Here is a 22718-nt window from a genome sequence, read left to right on the forward strand (position 1 = left end):
TGCTAGGGTAAAGGCTGAATGTCGCAGCTTGAGCCATTGAACAACACCTTTTTTGATGTGCTACTGGTTGCTGGGAGCATGGAGGAGGGGAAAGAGAGAAAGGAAGAGAAAGGGTGTTAAATTTAGAGGGCACAGATGTCCGAACTTTGGCTATTTAACAAGCTAAGTTAAAATCAGGTTTTTGTGCAAGCTGCCTTAGACTGCATGATATTCCAGTTTTGTACAAAGGCTGGATTTTCCTTTTGGTTGAAACCATTTCTAGCTATTGTAGCCCCAGATCAGCAAAGAATTTGGTTAACTCCAATTGTTTACACACGCCTAAACAACATAATAGGCCGTGCTGATGGGCAAGCACACTCATGCATGCCCATAGCACATACATGCAAGGGCTTGTCGAATTCTTAGACAGCTTAAATGAATGGGTTAATTCAAAAATATTAGCTGTACAATTTAAAAGATACACGTTAAATGAGTGAATAAGTGAGAATGGCTAAATGCACTTACCTTTGTTTTAAGATGTAGTGCGTATAAACTGTGATTAAGAAATCAAAGTGAATAGTTTGGAGCTAAAGGTTAAGTTTTCTGTAAGCAAAACGCTGCTCTGTTTATGTAAGTGCCATTAGGAGCATAAACTTGGGAACAGAAATAACACTTTTACATATTGTTTTCAGTATTAATGTTTGGTTTTTCCTTTATAAGAATCTTTGATGCCTCACCTTTTCCTGTTCAGTGAACAGTTCCTGAGGGGAAAATATTTTAATTTAAGAAAAATTATATGGAGGAAATATACTAAAATAACACTTCTGTGCCCAGCTATTATTGCTGGTTTGTCACCATATCCTTTTAACAAGCCCATGTGATAGATCTGATGCATGTATTTAATCCCTGAATAAGGTCACTTTTAATGTGAAATCTAATAGCTTTGTGTTCCACATTACACATGCAAATTGACTGCTAATTAAATGTCATTTTTTCATAGTCACTGCAGAAAACTGCTGTGAAGTCATAGGAATCATCCTGTCATTGTTCTGTGCAGAGGTGGAAACATATATCTGTTTGTATGCAAAACAGTTGTGGAGACTTTAAAGCTCTGCTGACAGATCGCAGCATGGACGGTTGGCTGTACTAAATCACTGAGGAATGTAGCTTTTGCTGTGGGGAGACCTAGTGACAAACGTTATGCCTGACTCTCATCCTTTCATGGCCATCGGTACATCTCTTGCCCCATGTCCTTGCCCCTCTGTTATAGTGCCTGCTAGTTGTCCCCTCCAGGCAGGCTTCACGCTATATTTCTGCCCTCTGGGAAAAAGGAAAGTCTTCTCTTCTTTCTGTGTTCCCTCCCAGTTTCTGTACTTTGTCCTTCCACGCAAGATAAATGACTCTTATTTTCTCCTCTGATTATGAAAACCATTAATTTCTGTTGCCTCCATGCCAAGTTCATATGACCCCCTGTTGCCCTCATCAGTCCAAATGTCCTGAGTGCGCTCTTGGGTTGGAAGAGCAGGGCCTCCCTGTGTGTTGCACTCCTGCTGCTGATGCTTCCTGCCTGGGCACACCTTTACTTTTCTGCCTCAGTCTCCCATTTTTTTAGATAATGGTAGGACATCTGCCATTGTGCAAGAAATTCCAGTTGAACAAGGATGGTGCAAATGGGAAGTAGGGTCAAACTCTCTTTCCTATATTAGCACATTTTATTTATGGCATTGGAAAGTTAAAAAATGTCTATTGATATATTAAAGAATGTCTTTGTTCCCAAATTTAATAGAATGAGTGCTACTTCATTTTCTGGAAATCACACATACTAAAGTAATACCAAATGAGAATCGCTTGATAAGGAGGAACAATATTGTTATTGTACAGTTGCTTTCAAAATGTGATCTGTGAATTTTATTGTTACATGATTATTCCCAGGAGGACAGATAAAGAATAACTTGTAAAAACAAGCCTATTATCAGTAACTTTTTTTCCTTATTTAGAGATCCTGTGTGTGCATTGAAAAATAGTTAGGGGTATGTATACTGAAAATGTGTGAAATATGCTACTTTTTATATATGTATTAAAAATCTGAGAAATGCACTATCATAAGAAGATATTACAATTTTAAAGGACAGAGAAGGAGATTAGAGAAGTTATGATGAAGCATATTTCCAGCTATGCTATACAGGATTAAAATGTTGGGATTAAAGTTCTATATCTCATGTTTCAGGAAATAAAATGATTTATCACTCAGATCAGGAAGATGTTTCCCATGCAGTGCATGACTTTACAATGAGTTGCTTATGAATCATTTTGCCCTCATTTCATATATATTTCATTTTGCAAAAATCTGATTGCAGACTTTCTGGCAAGCTCATCCAAATGCAGCCAAGTTTGCTGTGTAGAATTAGTAGGATATTAGCTGGGAAGGAAAAAATAACCATCAACGTTGATGTTTCCTTTATTTCCAAACAGTGATTTTTAACTTAGTATAGTTTTTGTTGGGAGATGAACAATTTGCTATTGTAAATTGAGAGTGGATTGATAATTCAAATGCTTTAGTTTGTGTTTAACATCTACTAAGCAGCTGCTTTACTCTATCAGTTGTTTCAATTAAGATACAGTTGAAAATTCCATTTAAACCTCAAAACTAGAAGGTTAATTTAAAGATCTGTAATTTGATTTTTCGTCTGGTTTACATTAACATAACTCCATTGATTACAGAATAGTTTGTGCTGATTTTCATCAGTACAAACTAAAGGAGTCTCTGGACTTCTTTTCTGAGAAAAACTGGGTGCTGCTTTGCTTTTTAATTTCAGCTTGCCACAAAAAAAATGGAAAAGCTTCTAATAGAATGGAAATTATGAGCAGTGTGGATTTTCAGGCAATCAAAACATTTTAATGATCTCATTAAATGTATCATTTACAACATATATGCTAAAAGAAATATGTTCCTCTGGGTTAGTAGAAGCACCAGGTACACAATGTGTTTGAACATGTTGGGCTCCCACTAGAGTCTATGCCAGAACTGTAGAAACTAGGAGAGGAAAAAAAAAATCCCCTTTTTCTTGTGCCAGCACTTTAGAGGCAGAAAACTTTAATATTTTTATGCAAAATGAAGAAAAAGATGTTATGGAAACTTGATGAACTGTTCTAGTACTGCGTCTCAGCTGATAAATATTGCTATTAAATGTTATTAGATTGTTATTGCATGACATGGATTAATTATGGATATTTCTTACACATGGTATAACCAGTGTTACACACAGCAGTCTTTCACAGACAGTAGTTTGTCATCTGTTGAATTTTGTATTAAGCTTTGAGAGATGGGAAAGTTATGGTTGTTGGAGAAACAAGCAAAACAGCAACAGTTACTGTAACAGCAGCTCTTCAAGCTGATTCATCCATTTGCCTGCTTCTTGTAAACCTCTCAATCTTGAGGAAAACATCAGTTCCCTGATAAATACAGGAAGGGTGAAATTCCAGTGCTGATAAAGGGAATGAGGTGTACTGGTGCAGAGAGGTGGATTATTTTTTTTTTCTCTTGGGGCACCCAGCTTTGGAATTGTAGGTGCACCGAGATTGTGCTTCCTAAAGCATTGGTTTTAAATGTGTGCCCAGCTTTCAAAACTGTGACTTTGCCAGGTGTAATCAGCATCCATCTTAGAGGGATGAGCAAACCTGAGCCAGGTGGGTGACAGGCGTGAGCTGGAGAGCCCAAGCTATTGCATTATACTTCTGCTATTTCTTCTTATTGCAGTATTGTTCTTATAATGGTTTGCTGACAGGGTATGTGTTTTACAGATCAGGTCTGCTTAATGAGGAATCCTTGCTTAGAATCATGCCTAGGATAAATAGAGTCTGTAAATCAGACCTTATGCTTCCTATTGGGATGCTAATGGTCTCAGAGGGAGGGCTTGGGTTTTGAAAACAAACCTCAGCTAATGCCCAAGGTTCTTGAAAAGCTGTTAATATCATGAAAACTCATGTTTAAGGCCTCTTTAAAACGTAAAATCTTGTAAGGCAGTCTTCAACTGAGGAACTGCCAAAATGTGAGGACATACCAAAGAGACCTTTGCCATGCCTGGCCAGACCTCTGCCGCAGCACTCCAGTAATTCCAGTGCTGTCAGTAGCAGTGTGACACAACACAATTTGGCCCATCATGGTTTGGATATATTTTCTGCCTAGGTAACAAGGATAGCTGTGCAAGGCAACTTATCCCTAGTGGGGGAGCAGGCATGACTCTTGTCTTGGTTACTGTAGGGTAGCAAATTCCCAGAGCAGTGCCAGCCTCACACACTTTGAGGACGTATTTGAGCAAGTCAAAATGCATCATGCATTTAATAGAGATGTGAAAGTTTATTCCTGTGAGGTGTGAGCAGTGAATACAAAGCCTCTCTGAACTGAGGAAGTGGTACAAAGCCAGGGGACAAACGTGGGACTCTGATCTCTCTCTTTATGGGACTCTGGTCTCTCTCTTCACCACCAGTAGAAGTTAGTTTTCTCACTAAGTGATGCTGGTAGTAGCATACGAATGTAGGCCTTACACAGCTGTAACTATGTTACAGCTACGTTACAGCTGATATGTCATCCAGAGCTGATGAAAATCAGACTGAAGGATAAAGTGATTGACACAGCAGCAGCTCTCTTGATCCTCTAAGTGGTACCAACTTGCCATTCTGTGGAGGAAAATGTTCATGTAGGTTCAACATTTCAGTTAAATCTTCAATACCTCCTGAGAAGGAAAATAACCATTTCAGTGTCTCAAAAGGTACTTTGTATTCAGTTATATAAGGATATCTGTAGAAATTCACACAGATCTTTTGATAGTCATTCCCGAGGATAGAGACATTACGTCTGCCAAGTTTCAGGCCAAAGCAAGATTTTATAGCCTGATTGCAAACCCCTACGAGAGGGCTTTATAATGGAAATGCTGACACAGCCTTAACTATTTTGTATGCCTCCAGTGGGCATCAGCTGAAGTTCTAGGCATGATGTTCATTTAATGGCATGGGATCAAACATGAAGTGTAATAGGATATTTTAAGATACTGTGTTTGAAGAGAATCGGTATTTAAACTGTATTTATGAACCATAAAATTTAAATGTTTTTTGAAATGTGCCATTCGGTCCTTGGTTGCAAGAAAAAATCACGTTTCAAAATGAACAGTAGTAGAGTTTTCTTCCACAGCTTTAATGCTAAAGCACTTCCAAGAACCCTTACTGGAACATTTCTGGAAAATAAGGGTTTTCATTTTTTCACTCTTGATGCTCTGTCTTAAATTCTGCATTTTGAGGTGTATCCTGATTTTGCTTGGAGAGGATCTTTAAGGATAGTTTCTCTCCATTTATCAGTGACTCTGTGAGAAGACCGCAGTTTTTAGTATTTGTTGCACATGCTCTTTTTCCCTGCACAGCATCATTTTTACTTTTATACATTTCAAGTTAAGTTGATTTCATAGTTCCCTCACACATTACCTAATATACTTCTTTTTTGTGTTCAGCAAGTGACTGCTCCAAAATGGAAGCTGATGTTCATTATTTGTGGAGGTTGACAGTAAAAAACTTGCTTTAATGCAGATGATGATTAGAACTCTCACTGCTTTTGCTGCAAATGGGAATGTAGCGTTGAAAGCTGATAGGTTTGCTTGTTACTTGGTTGCAGTCTGGAACATCAAGCCACATACTTTATCCAAGAAAAAAAAAAAAAAAAGCTTTTCCCATTGTTTAATATTAATAATAACTGAAATTATTTCAGTGCAGAAGGTTAAGAAACTTCAGAGCTACTGTGAATCAGTTTGTGTAATAGGTTGAATCTATTTTAAATTGATTAGTAATAATCTGTATGAAGATCTTAAAACACTTTGATAACATAAAAAAAAAAAAAAAAATTGAGGAAAAAATCTTTGGAGAAGTGCCAGCTAGACTAACCAAAGAGATTCTTTCACTGGGTTGCTCTTCAGCCAGAATTCCACTCCTGCTGCAAGCTTGTCCAGCCAGGAAAATGGGAACTTTCTTTCAGGAATTTCAATAGCAGAATCGTAGTATTGGTCCTGTGGTTTACACTGGTTTATCTCTGGGATAATTATATTTCTCCTACTGAGTATGCAGAATGCAGCCAGAAAGAATGTCGGGCTTTTATCCTTCCAGATGACTCTCATTTGTCCAATTATTGAGAAACATTGATTTAAAAAAGACTCCCAGTAATATTTTTATTTATGAACTTGTGCAAATCACTCTATTTTGTAAACTTCCTTTTATATAAACACTGTTTCAGGGAATATGTTTTTTTTTATTTTCATCCTTTAAAAGACAAGCGCAAAACGATGATTGATTCCAAATGCGTAATTATCAGAAGTCCAATTAGTTCAACAGTTGACAGAAAATTAAAATAGTATCTTAATCCTGTGATAAATTCTGAATTTATTAATTGCTTCATTGAATATGATGTTGACAGGTATACTCTTTTTTTTTTTTTTACATTTAGCAGGGTCAAATGATGAAAAATGCACTGTAATACTTTTAAGCAAATACTTATAAGCAAAACTTAGAGCCTGAAACACACACTTCACGTTATTTAATAATTTTGCAGCAGCTTGCATTTCTTTGACAGAAAACATTCAGATGCGTATTTCAAGAGCAGAGTTCCCATAAGGAAAAAAAAAAATACACATGCATTGAATGCACAAGCTGCACTACTTGGGGCTTTTTAAGTTTGCTAAGAGCATTTTACAAGTGCAGTCATTTTCACTAACTTTTCTGCTTTCCATTTGGATGAGGTATCATCTGTCACCACTCAATCATATTTTTTAGCTATTAAAAAGGCATGTAATTTTAATTTTTGTGGCCCATTAGTGTGCAAATGCCATTGGGCTTGTTTAGCCTGCACTCATGGTCTAAATTTAAATCCTTCTGCTTTTGAGGAAACTGTTGACCATATTTTAGAAAAAGAGCAGTCATAATCCAAAATTCAGGATATGAAAATAACTAAAAGCAAGTACAATTTAAAACAACTCTAGAGGGAGCAGAAATAGGTGCACAAACTTCCACTGAAAGATAGTGAATGAATAAATAATAAAAAATATTATTAAAATAATAATAAAAATATTATACAGCCTTTGATAAAGGTAAAATCACAGTTTCATAATCTCATTGAAACCAGTGGATGAAGAACCTCAAATAACTGGAAAAGTAGAGCATGATTAACTGCTACAGTTTTTTGGATAGACTTACTTTTTTAATTAATAAACTAATATATTTAGAAGTATGCATTCCTTAAAATAAAATGGGAAAAAAAAGAAATGGCAACAAAAAAACATGAGGGTGGTCTAAGATGTCTGTCTTCTTTATGTAACCTTTTGCATTTTGTGTTTAAGAACTGACATTCCAAATGATTTTCTTTGGCTTTATGCCTGGACTGAACACTGAGGCAGCAAATTAGGAATGCTTAGAAGTCCCACAAAGAAAGATGTTTGCTGTGAAAGTGAAGCTAATATGACACTTGCACTGGAAGCGTCTTAGCCCACTCAAACGATAAATGATGGCATGGGTCTAGGCAGTATGAGGGGAATGAATGAAGACTGAAAGAAAATGCGATGGGCAGAGCAACAAGGTGTTTCTTGTGGCTAGTTTTTCAAAGTGCAATTATGCTGATGCTATCTTGTATTCCTGTTCCAGGAGCTAACTTCGTTACTCGAAAAATTAGCCGATCAGTGGCAAAGATTCACCTTGGACAGCTGGATTGTTTCAGCCTGGGTAATCTAGATGCTAAGAGAGACTGGGGCCATGCCAGGGACTACGTTGAGGTAAGCTGTGGGCCACATGCCTTGTTCTGAATCATCTTTGTGGTGGGGATAATGCTGTTACCTCAGTTCATGATCCATGGAGGGCTATCTCAGGATTTTTTTGCCTACAAAGGCCTGTTAACTTTGTGTAACTCTTGACTTCAGTCTAGGGGGCTTAGTTACATAGCAGTCTACCCCAGGCATGACCTGAACAGAAAAATAAATCTTTGGGTTTACATTCCCGTACTGAATTCCTTGGGGGAGGGGACTGACTATAAACTGTATCTATTTTAGAGTATTTCTCCTATTGTTTTGACAATTTGTATAACCAATATTAAGATTGCAGCAAGATGCAATATGACCTGAAGTCAAAGATCCTGCAGGAGGTTGGTAGCCTTTTATTATAATGCAGCAAGAATGGTGTTTATATTAATGATCAAAGGTCTATCTCGTTATGAATTTTTTTTAAAAAATATCATGGCATACTAGTGATGTCAGTATTGCCGTGCATGTACCTGCATACCTGCATCTAGCATTTGAAATGTTTTTGTAGTCAGGAGTTGTTTCTAATTTTATTCTGTGCATCTGCTTAAGCAGACAAACAGACAATACCGCTGTATTGTATTACAAGGAGACATGAATGACCATGTAGGAAATATTGTCTTTTCCCCAGGAGACTTTTGTCCCCATTTTGGTGCTTAAAGATTTCCTGTGGTCATTAGACTATTTCTGTCTTTTAATAATTCCTTGCTGGGAAACCGGATCTGGCTTCAACATTCATTGATGTAGTTTAAAAAGACGATGACTGTTTGTTTTGTTTTTCTATTTTACAAAGTATGAAGTACTATAGAAGGAAGAAAAGTCTGAGTTTTATCATAATTTGAGATTTAAAAGGTCAAGTAAAAGCTGAATTTCCAAAACTTGTTTATGGTCAAGAAGAAACAGCAAGAAAATGAAATGGCGATACCACAACATAAATTTTTGTTCTGTGTGATATTAAAAAAAAACTAAGTAGCCATATTTCCTTTGCCTCAAAAGAAATATGTCAAATAAGCTAAGAAGGTGAGTTTCAGTAGCTGGCTGTAAACTTGGCTTTTGTTTCTGCACTGCATTTACGTGTAAGATGGTACATATTGGTACTATATGTACCAAGAGAACCACAAATGTCCTGACTACATTTCCATGAAAATTGCTTTATATTTGTGGATTCAACAGTATTTGAAGTAGTTAATCCAGTAAACTATCCCAATCATCTTTTAATTGATAAAACTATAACTGAGTCCTCACAAAGTCATTTACCAAGGTTCAGCTGAAAGGAAGCTACAGATGAGCCAAACAAAATGATCAGTTGCAACCACATCATCATAACTTTCTAAAATGCATAGGATATTCCATAATCTATCTCAAACTACCGCATTTAAAGATGGCTTGCACCGGATCATAAATCGTGAGATGAAATCTAGTGACCTCGTTCATATGGGAAACTCAGAATATGACACTCTTGTGCGTAGTGGGTCAGACCCTTGTCTTGTGTCCAAAACTTTAAAAACAAAGAAAATAAGAACAAGTCTATTCAGAAAAATGACTAGCTTTCAAAGTCTTTGGCCTCCGTAAGGAATGTAGTTGTCCGAGGTCTACAACGCGAACACATGTTTGTTGTGTAAGTAGCATTCCAGACCTTTCAGTTAACATGTTTTGGGCCTGTCCCAAAACCTTCTGGAAAGAATTCCTCACTAAAATATAGTTCATCTTGAGTATTCCTCTTCCCAGAGAGATACCCCTTCGGATAATGGGAGAGTTATTATCAATTCTCTAATTCCCCAAATATCATGGAAATGTGCTTACAGACATCCTTCTAATGGCTAAAAAAGAGAGTAACTTTAAACTGGAAATAAACAATTATTTGAGGCTTTAATGGGCTGGAAAGTAGGGCTTAGAGATTTAACGTTGTTCAAATAAATACGTAGTATGTTAGAAAGCATGATCGTATTTACAAGCATTTGGGGAACTTCCTTAAGCATATGGCTGAACACATAGGGATATATCTTATCCTCTCCATATGTATTTTTAAATCCCATTGATATTAATACAAGTAACACATGTGCATATAGACTGGACCATATACTGTCTTTCCTTTCTCTATATTTTCTTAGTTGGGATAATAATAAAACCATAAATACATTCCTTTTTGTTGTTTTATAAAACATGATGGGTCAGTTCCTGATCCCATGAAAGCTGATGACCAAACTCTCATTAACATCGTGCAGAGATCATATCCTGTATGTATTGGTGTGGAGAAAGTCCGGTGATTAAAAAGCAGAAGCAGAAGTTCGGAATTAAAAGTAGGTTCATATTAGGGGAGAAGCGTTGAGTTTGATTAGGTTTATGAACTGGTACTTAAACTGCCATATTTAGTAACTGAGAATCAGGTACAGTGGCATTGTGCTGCTGAATAAAAAATGGTGTTTTTTATAAAACACTCAAGAAAGGTTTCCGTTCAGCGTTTGAAAAAAGCAAAACACAACCGAGCAGACAGTGAACATTTGGGCAGCTTATTGGTTTTATCCTAAAATTCTGTTAGTAACTCCTAACATATCTGAAGAAATTGCTGCTGCCTCTTACTTCCCCTTTCTCCATTTTTACTTAAACGTGATCCAGCACAAGTCCCATGGGGTAGTGTTATAGATGACGATCAATGCCACTGAATTGGAAGAGGAAAAACAATGTATCAGCACTTAAGATATATTAATCTTCTGAGTGCTGTTTTGTTTGGTGAGGGTAATTTATACCTTTTATTTGTTGCAGAAAGTTCCAGTAAACCATCTGCTAGGTATTTTCAAATGCTAGTACAGCATCAAGCCTTAACAGTCTGACTCATTTCTATGGCATTTACAAAACACAAGGCATCATACTCTTTTCCTCAGATATTCACCTAGGAGTCTTTCATATAGGTGTAGGTTCTCACAAACATTTAACTTGGATCATTAAAAAAATGTGCATTAATCCATCACTGATTGTTTGTGTTTTATCTCCTACATGCTAAGTACTGTAATTGCTAGGGTTCTGAAAGTGTATCTGCAACTGCAACCCTAAGATGTTGTTGGGGAAGCAGTAGGTGCATTTATTTGCAAGATTGTAAGGGAATAGCCAAAAAATAGGACATAGCTACATTGGAAAGTGGTTTTGGGAGAAGAGCATGTCCGTCTTCATTAGAGTTCAACAGGTGAGGCCTTTTTTTCTTCAGTCTCCTCATTTTGTCATCTGCTGATGCTCAGGTTGTCATCCGCCATTGCACTGCCCACACCTCTACGTTGTCCAGCGAGCAGAAAAACTATGAAGAGAACTGCTGTCCCACTGCAGTTTTAGCTGTTTTTAGTTTTTGATCCCAACAAATCACCAGTATATTGGCATAGTATATGCTTATTAATTATTGCAGGATGTCATAGATGTAGCACTGATGAATACTATAGGTATATCTATCAATATATATTTCACAGAAGTATTTTCTAAAAGAAGGCAAAGGTAATAGTTTTAATAGCCTTTAAGCATTGGTACAGATCAGAAATGTTTTCTTTTTCCTTCAATAGAAATTTGGCACTGTTTCAAGCAGTAATTAAAGAGGACTCGTAATTGGCTCATAATTGGCTCCAGTTCATTTACTTAGCGGTTTACTCAAATGCTTAAAATTAAGCATGGGCTTAAATTCATTGTGAAGTCAGGAACCATTTGATATTCCAAATACATGGCAATCAGCTTTCATTAATTTATATTTAAATCATTAAAAAAAGCATTCAGAGAATAGTTCATAAGTAAGGTGGTAAGTTATTTCTGTACAGTCCAACCAAGAACATTAAGTAAATGTTCAAACAGAGCCTTTCTATCCTATTTATATTTTTTATTGGTACTGGTTGGTACTTTTATTTATGATCAAAATGCACAAGACACTGCACAGTCATTTTTACTGCTTAAGCCATTTTGTGCATGTTCAGATTAAGACAGTAAAATCTAATCATCTGCACTGTGATGTCATCTGTGTTCAAATCTCCAATTTGCATCAACTGGTTGCTCTTTCAAGATTGTTCTCTTCACTATTCTAATACATAGAGGTCGACCCTTGGAGGCAGTCGTTACCATTTCTGTTGTAGAGAATTCCTTGTGTGTTTGTAAGTACGTTTAAAGATAAAAGTTTATGCATAAGAGTAAAGTAAAATTCGGAATAGTTTAAATAATTTTAAAATCTCCTTTGTTTTTCAATGCTGGACTTTTCTGAGCATGAGGGATAAAGATTTTTGAGCCATCCAAGTAGTTAAGAGTATTTTTTGTGTGTCAAAATGAGAATGTTTTCTTTCCATCAGCTTGGTTGAGCTGGGATAATTAATAGCTCTATTAAGCCAAATCGATTTTAAAAAGATATCCAGTCTGCTCTGATTGATGTGACGATCCACTGCACTGATTATCTTATCAGTGCCATCTAGGTGAAGTAATTGTGAGAGTGGGGCTTGTATGAACATTTAGTAGAAAAGCTTGATAGATTGTGCTCCTTTGTCTGGAACAACTATTCAACATTCATAACATTCTTGACAGATACTTGCTGAAGCATCATCTTTTCTAGAGGTGTATGTATCAGAGACAATGACTATCCCAGCTTGTTTTTTTCCTGCCACTCTTTTAGTTCTCTGGGTCTAGTTATGAACTCGGTTGGCAAACTCAAGACTTGAAATATTTTCTCAAAGGCTATTGCTGAGCAGTACCAAAATGAACTGTCACAAATGATTAGCTGATAGTGAACTTCTCCTCTGTGTACATTTCTTCTCCATTGTCCCATGCAAATAGAGAAAGAGTTGATATTTAAATGATGATTCCGTACCAGCAAAATGTAGATATAACTCTCAAACAGCTTTCAGATTTTGCAAATATGGGCAAAGCCTCTCTTATGAAGAGAAAGTATGTTTTAGAACAACTGATAGTGATAGTTTTGCTTTTTTGGTGACAAATAAAGGCTTATATTTTGGTAACTAAGGATGCACAACAAGAGAGCGTATAATACATTTCTTTCAGCACATGTAGTTTAGATTTGACTTCTTGACTTGGAAATAGTTGCAATTCCCAGCAGACTAACGCACTATCAGCTTAATTTCAGTTATGTAGAGGATGTCTGCTCTACAGAAAAACAAAACCAAAACAAGTCCTTTATGGGTTTTGGTTATAAGCCTCCTGAAGTACTGATGTCTGTAAAAATAATGTGATTCTAAATAACTACAGCATAAGTGAGAAAATTCAAACATGCTTTACACACACACACAACTTATATGTATTTGTGTGAATGTGTGTTTCTGCGTATGGGTGATTTTGGAACCAGACAAATTCAAATCTCCATGTTAAAGGAAATTATTTTCAATTTCCACAAATGTATTTTGTGGAAATGTTTCCATCCATGTATTTTAAGAGGTGCATGGATGTGATATTTTTCTCTTTCGGTTTGGTATGATTGCTCATAAGAGCTTAAACAAGAAAGACCATAGTTTACTACAGTAGACGTGAATGGTCTCCATATTTAAAGAATAAAAATGAGGAGAGGGTTTTAATTACAGTACGTAGGTGTTCTGTCTAACACACGTCATATGGTGTTGATTTCCAGCAGCAGTGCCTACTGTAAGTGTTGCTGCTAGACCTTTTCCTTTCAGAAAACTACCCTGATCTGTTTCAGAACTCCAACACCATTTTCCCCTTTTTACTTTCTTGCGGCCATTCTTTATGTGAGGGGAATATAACTGTAAAAAGATTTTTTTTTCTTATTTACATAAATTTTCCTTTAACTTTCTTTTTCACCACTTTTGTGTTTGACCTATTAGTGTTCTTAGGCTTTACAAAGCCAAAAAAGAGCTTTCTTCAGCAAAACCATCTGGTTTAGTTTCCTGTGCCTCAACAATGATATGTGTATTATTATCAAGGCCACCCCTGTGGTTTTTCTAAGTGGTCTTGTTACAGTGGTGGTCTTACAATTCAATTGGAGTGATGGAAAGGTTAGACTAAGGCTTCTTTCAAGTATAAGGTTTCCAGATTGATAAATTATGTATTGTTGTCATATTTTTGAGGCTGACCTGTTATGCCATTCTTAGCTTGAGTGCAGCATCTCTTTAAGTAACACAACTAATGTAGTCCTCCTGACAAATTGTGCTTTTGCAGCACGTTCGTCTCTTAGACTACCAAATTCAGGCACTTTTCAGAGGTAACTTTAAATGCATGCTGTGCTACCATGATTTTAGTTTTCTGCTATGGCTGGCAATCTGTGGAAGAACAAGATTTCCTATTTTTGTGGCAGGACTGGAAGAAAAACGTATGGAGACTGGCAAAGAGACTATGTAATATACGGTATATATACTGTCATGGTGTTTACTCATTAGCAGTGGCAATATAACATTGGGATGAAAACAAAAAGTTCAAAAATGGGGTGTTCCACCTTCCAGACAGTCTCGTAGTGGTTTTCACTTGGGGCAGCTGTGGATGAGACTGTGGGAAAGAGGTGAATCTCACGAGGCAGGTGGGATTGCCTGGGCTGGGGAGCAAGGATACCAGGCAGCCTGCTTGAGGTTGTGGCTGCACCTGGAGGGAAACCACTGCCCCATCACTGGATGCAGCATGCTCGTGTGAAGTTGGTTTTCACAAACTTTAGCAGCAAAAGTCTCACAAGTCTCTCCTGAGTGTATGTAAATCATGGGTATTTTTTCCCCCTTTTTAATCTACATGAGGTTTATGAATTGGACAAGTTTGGGGCAAATTTCATGGAAATGTTCACATAAACATCCCTGGTCCTCTGCATGCAGAATTTCAAGTGCTTGCTGTAAAGCAAGGAAATCCTGAATTCATGGAAAAATAAATTATTGAGGTTTATGGGGGAGTTAATACAAATGAAACATATCCTTTAATCAGCTGAGTCACTTCAGCTGAGATTTTTCCTTTCTTTCTTTGCTCTATCTCCTATCATGAGTGGGGAGGGGAAATTTATTAAAAAAAAAAAAAAAAAAAAACAACCAGGTGTGTCTACCTTTGAACTTTACTTTTTTAATTGATTCAGATGGTATTTGGCAACATTCTAAAGAACTGAAAGCATCATCTTTTACTGGGAAATGCTTGGCAACGTTAATAACAGGTACTGCTACCAGCCCCACCTATAATAATCCAGATAGTTTCTCTTTATTAACTGATCTGCAATTTGCAGATTTATTTGAATCTTAGAGTAATGCACCACACTGAGAAAGCTATGTAGTGTAGTTGGTTTTAATTTTAATAGTGGGGAAAAAATCCCTTAAAACAGATCATTAAAATTTAATGAGGACATTTTTAAAACCCCATAATGGTTGAATTTACACTGGAAGTCAAAAATAGTTAATGGTGTTATGTCTGTGTGGTAACATCCTCGCTACACTATAATTGTTTTCATTTGAAATCAAGCCAGTAAAACATTGTGGGCAGTGCATTCCCAGAACCAAAGATTTCAGCCCTCCAATAATATTGGGTCATTCCACTGAAAGAAGAAATATTTCCGAGGATAAATTAAAACGTCAGGGCTCACTTTTATTGTACTCTAGCTGTTAATATTCTGTATATTATTAAGAAAATGGTTGATTATCAGCAGAGTGACTGCTCATTCCTTGTCTAGGTATGGAAAAAATAGGATTTTTATTTTTTTTTGTCGTCGTTTGACTGGGAAACATTCCCCAAACCCACAGGGTGCACTTAATATGCCACTTTTAGTTTTAGCAGAAACGCTTGAGTTTTAGCTGTAGGTGTTTTCGGATGAAGCCTTGACCTAACGACCAGCATTAATGGCCCAAAGATAGAGCAGCTGAACGCTCCCCTTGGCCTTCTGTGGCTGACATTAGGCTTTCCCCGGGGAGGGCTAACTTAGTTACCAGGTTAAGCATGCGAAGAAAGCTTATTGCTGTCATGTGCGTGACTCCTCTCTTCCTCTGAAAACCCATGCGATTTCTACAACAAAACCAATTGTTGGCTTCCTCGGGAATATGAAGAATGGCGCGTTTGCAAAGCAGATGAGCAGCCTTAGCATTTTCTTTTTCCCTGTCCCCAGTCAGCTCAGCAGTGTGGCTGGGATGGATTGCCTGCAGCCCTGGAAGAGGAGAATTAAGTAGACAGTGATCCCCAAAGTTGTCCTGGGCCCGCAGCTTACAGGAGAGCTGTGTATAAAACAGCTGGTGCTTCCCTCAAGTGCTCTCGGTGCTTCCTCCTTCCTGCACGTGGAGGCTCGCTGGTGCCGTGGAGCCCAGCAGCTGCCCCTTGCCAGAGGAACAACACCTGTGGCCAGCAAACTTGCTCGCCATTTCATTGCTTTTAGCAAAATCAGTGGTGCAATACCAAAGTTGGTGGGCTGGATATATGTTTTCTTCATTTTCTGCCATGCGGTGGGATTAAAGGATGCTGGTGCTGGATTTGAGGAAGCAAAATTTACGGGGGAACCCCATCAGCTGTATGAAATGTTACCCCTTTCTGCAAGGAAAAATGTAGATAAATGCTGTTTTTGTTTGTTTGTTTGTTTGTTTGTTTATGTAGAGTTGAATGCACTTATCACATTTTCTTTTTTTTTCTCAATCTTTTCTTTGTGCTTAAATGGCAGGGCAAATTCAATCATTTGACACCTCAAATAACCAGGACCTCCAATTGGGAACCTCTAATTAGTTACCTATAAGTAACATATCACAAACATGTAAGTGTCATGTCAGAGACTGCTGTGCCAGTGGTTGGCTATGGGAGCACTGAACAAACTTCTTGCTCCACTGACATTACTTACATGCGTGCAGTTCTTCTATAAAAAGAACAGGCACTGTCATGGAAGATACGTTCACTCTCAAACTTTCCTCTTAATAGCAAGCTTTGTACTTTTTAGAAGCTGATCTTTCTAATGCAAGTTGTGTGTTATTTCTTCTTGATCTGCAAATGGGTTAGATTTTTTTTTTTAATACCAAAAGATGTGTCTTTTTTTTTCTTCCGTGCACACTTTACAGATTTCGTTAAGCCATGGCAATTGCATTAGTAGAGCATTAATTCTTCTGCCTTAACCTCTAACATGTGAGATGTACTCTACACTCTGTTTGTCCAGGCAACGTTAATGCTCTAATACCAAGCATGTTGCTTTTGACATAAGGAAAAGTTGTTACAAGTCATATAATCGTGCTGTGCTGTGTGTTATTTTGCAAGAAAAAGTAATGCATTGTGTTGCTAATGCTGTATTTTCTCCTTATGTAATACAGGCATATTTTCCACCTCACCATTAATTTGTTTTGCTGCACTTATTTCCAGACAAACCTTACTTTTCAGTATCTGGTGGCAATTTCTCTCTTCCTCTGAGGTGTTTTAAATTCAAGAAGCATAAGGCTTTTAATAGATCATATTCATGCTAATGGAGAAAAAATTGACAAGGGAAAAATATGCAAGTTCCCTTTTCATTTCATTGCCAATATCATTATTGATATCCAGGGCAGATGTATATTAAAAATACTACCAGTTGAAAACTGTTCATCTCTCCGGTTGTAAGTGAATACCAGGTTGTTGGCAAGAGGCATGGGAGAGGGTGGTCATTATGTGACAAGTGTGCGTGCAGGTGTGACAGGTCTGTCTTCCAACAAGGGGAGGCTCAAAAAGTGCTGGGCACCGTGCCTTGTAACAGCATAATCCTCTGGTTGCTGGCAGCTGCCGAGAGCAGGTCGGGTTTTAATTCGGACCGCAGCTGGGAAATTGCCACTGCTCCTATCCATGTGCATTCCATCTATGCATTTGTAATGTTTTATTTTGGCCCACGATACCATGTAAACCTTTCCAGTGACTTCTGTGCCATAACGGTGGAGAGGGGCCTTCTGAATCGGTCATGCTGCTAGCAGAAATCACCCTGATTTGCAAGGACAAGTCTGCCACGGGGCAGGCCTGGCCCTGCACTCGTCCTGGGATGCGAACATGGAGCGTGGGGTTTGCCTTGTGAGACACTTTCCCAGACTCAGTGCACTATCTGGTGTCTCATCTCCAGGAGAGTCTTTTTTTCTTTCTAAAGCAATTCAAGACTAGATGAGTATCGATTAAAAACCATTGTTGGTCAGAGGTTTGTGCAAGTTTTGATGGTATGAGCATATTTAACAAAATACTTCATGCAAAATTTTAATGGAGTTTTACAAATGGGGGTGCTAAGAAAATATTTTCAAAACCAGGCTGTTGGATCCAGACAGTGATAAAAGGTGAGAGCACATCCTTGAAGTGTTGGTTTGCCATGGGGGAGCTGGATTCACCAGGCGTGAGTCTCACGAGGATTGTAGGCCTGTGTGTCCCTTCCCTGCCCTCCTGGCAAGCCCGAGGACCGAGTGTTCTGCAAGCTGACTGCTGGAACTGGTCTGGAATGAAATCTTGCGCTAATAATATGATTATTGACTTCAGTGGGATTGACTTCATGCGTCCCCACATTTATACGTGGGGAGGCGGAGGCTGGCAGAAGAGAAAGAGCCTCTGTGCCCGCACTGGGTTACTCAGTACACCTGTGATAGGGACAGCCAGTATTTGGTTCTAAAAGTGACCTCAGGAGACATTAAAATTCCATGTAATGTGTTACCAGTGTAAACAGGAAGCGCAATAAAGAGTTTTCACCTGGCCTGTTCCCTGCCAGTTTTCAGCCTCAAGTATGACAGAATGATGAAATTGGTGCGCAACTGCCCACTCCTTGTAATTAAGCAAATTATACTTTCCTCAAAGAAAGCTTTTTTGTTGCTGATTTTCATAAGGTCACATCTAAAGAAGGGCAGCGTAAAAACAACAGGCACATGTGTAAAAGTGTAGCTGGCTGAAGAACAAGTCTGAGTAAAAAGTCCAACCAAAAGTAAATTAAATTAATCATTGTTACCACATTCATTTTGGGGATGATTACAGAAAATAGTGTTAAATAATAATAGAATCACACGCATGTCATTTGCTTTTAAAATACACTATATGGTGGGGAAAGAAAAGCCTCAGTTACCTCGGTTGAATTTATTCATATGAGGTTTCTAAACAAATTGTGTAATGAAATTGCATACTGACGATAGGCATTTAGTTGCACTGATTTGTAGCAGTCAGATCATTTAAATACAATGTGTCATAAATATTTCAAGCTGGGGAAAAAATCCAAATTCTGAAAACACTGTTTTAACAGTGCCTTGAATAGTTGTTTATGCTCTGTAGTTGCTTGTAAAACAGCTGACTCCAACCTAAGTTGATAGTTTTATTAGTAGTATCTTAAAGTGATCCTTTTTGCCTAGATGGGGGTTTTCACTGGGATGCTGGTTCATATAAAGTCTGTTTCACTGAAATAGTCCACTAACTTGTCACTACAAATTTTGGCTGTGTTAGTATTAGAAAGTACTTCTGGACCTTACAGTGTTATTACACTTTCTTGGAGGGAAGAATAACACAAACTTTTATACTTCATGAAGGCAGATAAAAGCTGGAAAATAAAACTGCCTGTAAACAGGAGTGTTCAAGCACAGGATGAAAACTTGCATCTGGAATCCCACCCAGAACCAGCTCTGCAGAAGCTAGAAGGAGCACTTGGCTGGCAGAGCAAAGGAAATTTACACTCAGGAGGAGCATAGCTGACACTTGTCTCAGGGGAAAATACAGGAGAAGGTTTAAGACCCTGTTGGTAAGCAAGCACTGCGGTCTTGTCACCTGCTCTTATACTCCCGTGGGGAAGAGGGAACCATCACCTGCTATTGGGCTTGATTATGCCTGTGGAAGGAGGCCAACATTCTCCAAAGTGGGACACACAATGAGAACACACAAAAAACCAGCAAATATTTACATTGTTTTGACAATTTATTTTCTTAAGAAGTCATGAGATGTGAGAGAAGGGTGTGTTCAGCAGAACGCTTTGACTTGAGAATTTCCTTTAACAGTAATTTGACTTCTGAAGCTCAAAGGGACTGGCTCTGCAGGAGATCCTTTAGTAACACGGGAATATTCTGCATTTCTGCAAAACTACTGATTTTGTGTTGGTCATGGAGAGCCAGCTCAGACATTCTCTGTGGTACTCACCCAGTAGGGGGAACAAGACAAAGAACACAAGTTCCCTGTGTAGCCCACCAGCAAAAACAGGCCTACCAGCTACCACTGTTAAAAAACAAAGGCATCTTTTTTTTTATAGATAATAAAACTAGCTGATGTGGCATGGATCAGGCTGAGAACACAAGGTAATTGCTTCTCAATTAGCAGAAGCTATGAGTAATGGTCAGCCAGACGGCCATCTCAATCCTACTGCTTACCTATGTGATGGTAAAGGCCACAGCTGGCCCATGGCTTTCACTTGCACATGTATCTCACCAAGTACAGTAGACATTTCTACCAGATATCACAGTGAAATTTAAAAATGAGCACACAGACGTTGTAATGTTTTAATGTTTTTAAAGATGATGTACATATATATTTCCTCCTTATGTGTCATCTTCTGCTCTATAGCACTTGCAGGTGCCTTAGAGCAAGCCTGCATGCTGATGTTGCTGGTTTTTTCACCTTGTGTTGTGGAGAATGACAAGAGTGCATAGATTTGTCCCCCCTGGCTTTGCACGGGGACTGCAGAGGTAACATCCGAGGTGTTACTGAAATTTTAATAGGTGTGGGTGCCAAGTTTTTAACAAAAACATCCTTTTTGTTAGCAGTCCAGTAGGCAGTATAGCCTTACAGGTGTCAACAAATAAAAAGTGCCAGGCTTTGTTTAGGCTAAAAGAGTTTTGCTTTTCAGTTGCTGAAACCTCACCCTTTCCTTTCTTTTGCCATAAATTCTCTAGTTCACGCAGTTTGAAGGAAAAATAATAAAAACAGTTTCTGTTGGTAAAAAACAAGTACAAGGGAGGGAGAAATCAGACTATTTGAATTAGTAATTAAAAATACTTAAAGGAAAACAATAAAGTTACTTGTTTTCATTAGAGTTTCTAAGTGATTGAGTTTATTTACCTGTGCACACAAGATTATTAACCAGAAGTATCTGCAGTAGTATTCAGAATAAGCTTGCCAAGTCATCTGTACAACAGAATTTGGATTAAAAAAAACAAGAAAGTGAAGAGGGCCTGAGTAAGAGAGTAAGCTTGCCCATAGAAACATTAAACCTTTATACTTGGGCAGACTGGATTTGTTTTTCAGTAGCTTGTGTTGTTATGATGTTTGTTGCTTTATTTAGATGAACAGTTTGGCTCTGGTTGCCTTTGTTCTCAGCACACAGAAGACTTGGCACATTGCATACTGTGCATGGTACGGTTAGAGAGGGAGACCTGCAAAAGGACATCCACCCGAGGCGGATTGGCAGACAATAGCAGAACATCCTTTTCATTGAAAGCAACTCATCAGGAAAGCATTGGTCCTGCCTCTCTGTATTTAGCTGAATGCAGATGAGAGGCATGATTAACACTAATGAGTGTCCGGGGATTTATTGTTTACTTAGAGATAAGGCATGGGCTTCCTTCGTTGGCACTTTCTGCCAAATAGTTTGATCCTAGTCCACTAAGCCTTTTATTATTTGTTGTTGCTTTTTTTGGTAGTGGTGGTTGTTGCTTTAAGTGATTTCTTCCACCAAAATCTTTTCATCACTTGGGCTTTTTTATTTTTATTGCAAATTGTCTGAGCTGTTTGTCATTTGGGCCGCAGAAGTCTGGAGGTCCTTTACATGCATCACATGTTTCTGCATCCAACAGTGCTTTTTCTGTTCAGTGCTTGCCCTCCTCCCCAAAGCTGAAATAAATCAAAGTAGGTTGAGACTCAGTCGCAATAAATCAAGACCTGTCCAGAACTGGAGCCTGCCCAGTCAAAATGTCATAGCTTGGCTTTCACTGAGGATTAATTAAAGGCCTGATATAAAGCCCAGATGTGCTTCAGGAGAGTAGCAAACTGCCTGGTGGTGGCTGCACTAAAAATCAAGTCTCCCCATGAATCTGCCCACCCAAGAATATGGAGGAGGATAAGGCTGAGGAAAGGGAAGAAGGGAGGGGAGGGAAGAAGTAAACTGAATCAAGCATGATTTTATAGCATCTATGTTGGCAGAAAACAAGACAAGCTCTATGCTAGAACACCTCTGAAAAAATACAAAGCAGACGTGTGTATATTTCTAACAGCAGTGAAGAACATAATTGTTAAAATGTTCAGCATTAATCGGGAGTGGGAGAAAACTAACACAGCGAGTGAACTTTTGCACTTTTTGTGTTTAAAATATATATATATGTGGCATGCCCAACGACTTGAATTTGCTCAATGCCTGTTTTACATTAAAGTCCTGAAAGTCATCTCAACTAAAATTAGCTGAAGATTCCCAAAGCTCTGACAGAGACAGATACAAAAGTGTGCATGTATCTAAATTCAATATATTTATATGTAATTATATGAAACTCCTTTAAATGACATGTTGCTTGCCTTACTGCCTTTGTAGAACCTTTTTCAATAGTTAAATTAATAGCGTGCACAGATTAACTCCTTTTAAAAAAGTGGCAAGCACCGAGAGTGCTGCAACTTGGTTTTGACACCTGGTGTATGGGTACACTCTCTCTCTTTTGCAGGCACAGAATTATGAGGTTTTTGCAAAAAGAAGTTTTCAAAATAACAGTATCTGTTTAGATCAAAATGAAATGCTTTCCTTGAAAAAGATTCATTCAATGATAATTGTCCTGTTTTCAGTTTCTTTGATTTTATTGTATGTAAGTTGTGAGTATGCATACATGCTCTGATGAGACGTGGTGTTAAAATTTCCTAAAACTGAATGCGTGGTTCTGGGATGGTGGGAGTGATCTGCAGGACTGTCCTGGCCTGTTCAGTCTGGGCCACTATTTACATGGCAGTCAGCTGTGATACTCGAGATATTCTTAGGCATGGAATGTTCCTATGTGTGTATATGTATATGCTTTTGTATTCATATGTATCTTTGTATAGCTTTTCAGTAAGACCAAT

At 38.0% G+C, this 22718-nt stretch overlaps 1 protein-coding gene across 1 annotated transcript in view; it reads left to right on the forward strand.

Moving 5' to 3' along the window:
- Positions 1 to 22718, forward strand: part of GMDS (GDP-mannose 4,6-dehydratase) — a 403988-nt gene that overhangs the window by 173373 nt on the left and 207897 nt on the right. The window contains exon 7 of the mRNA XM_084282724.1: positions 7654 to 7781. Coding sequence (XP_084138850.1) covers positions 7654 to 7781 — 128 coding nt within the window. The remainder of the gene's footprint in view (positions 1 to 7653; positions 7782 to 22718) is intronic.

Source organism: Netta rufina (genome assembly GCF_964035555.1).
Source record: "Netta rufina genome assembly, chromosome: 2".
Classification (NCBI taxonomy): domain Eukaryota; kingdom Metazoa; phylum Chordata; class Aves; order Anseriformes; family Anatidae; genus Netta; species Netta rufina.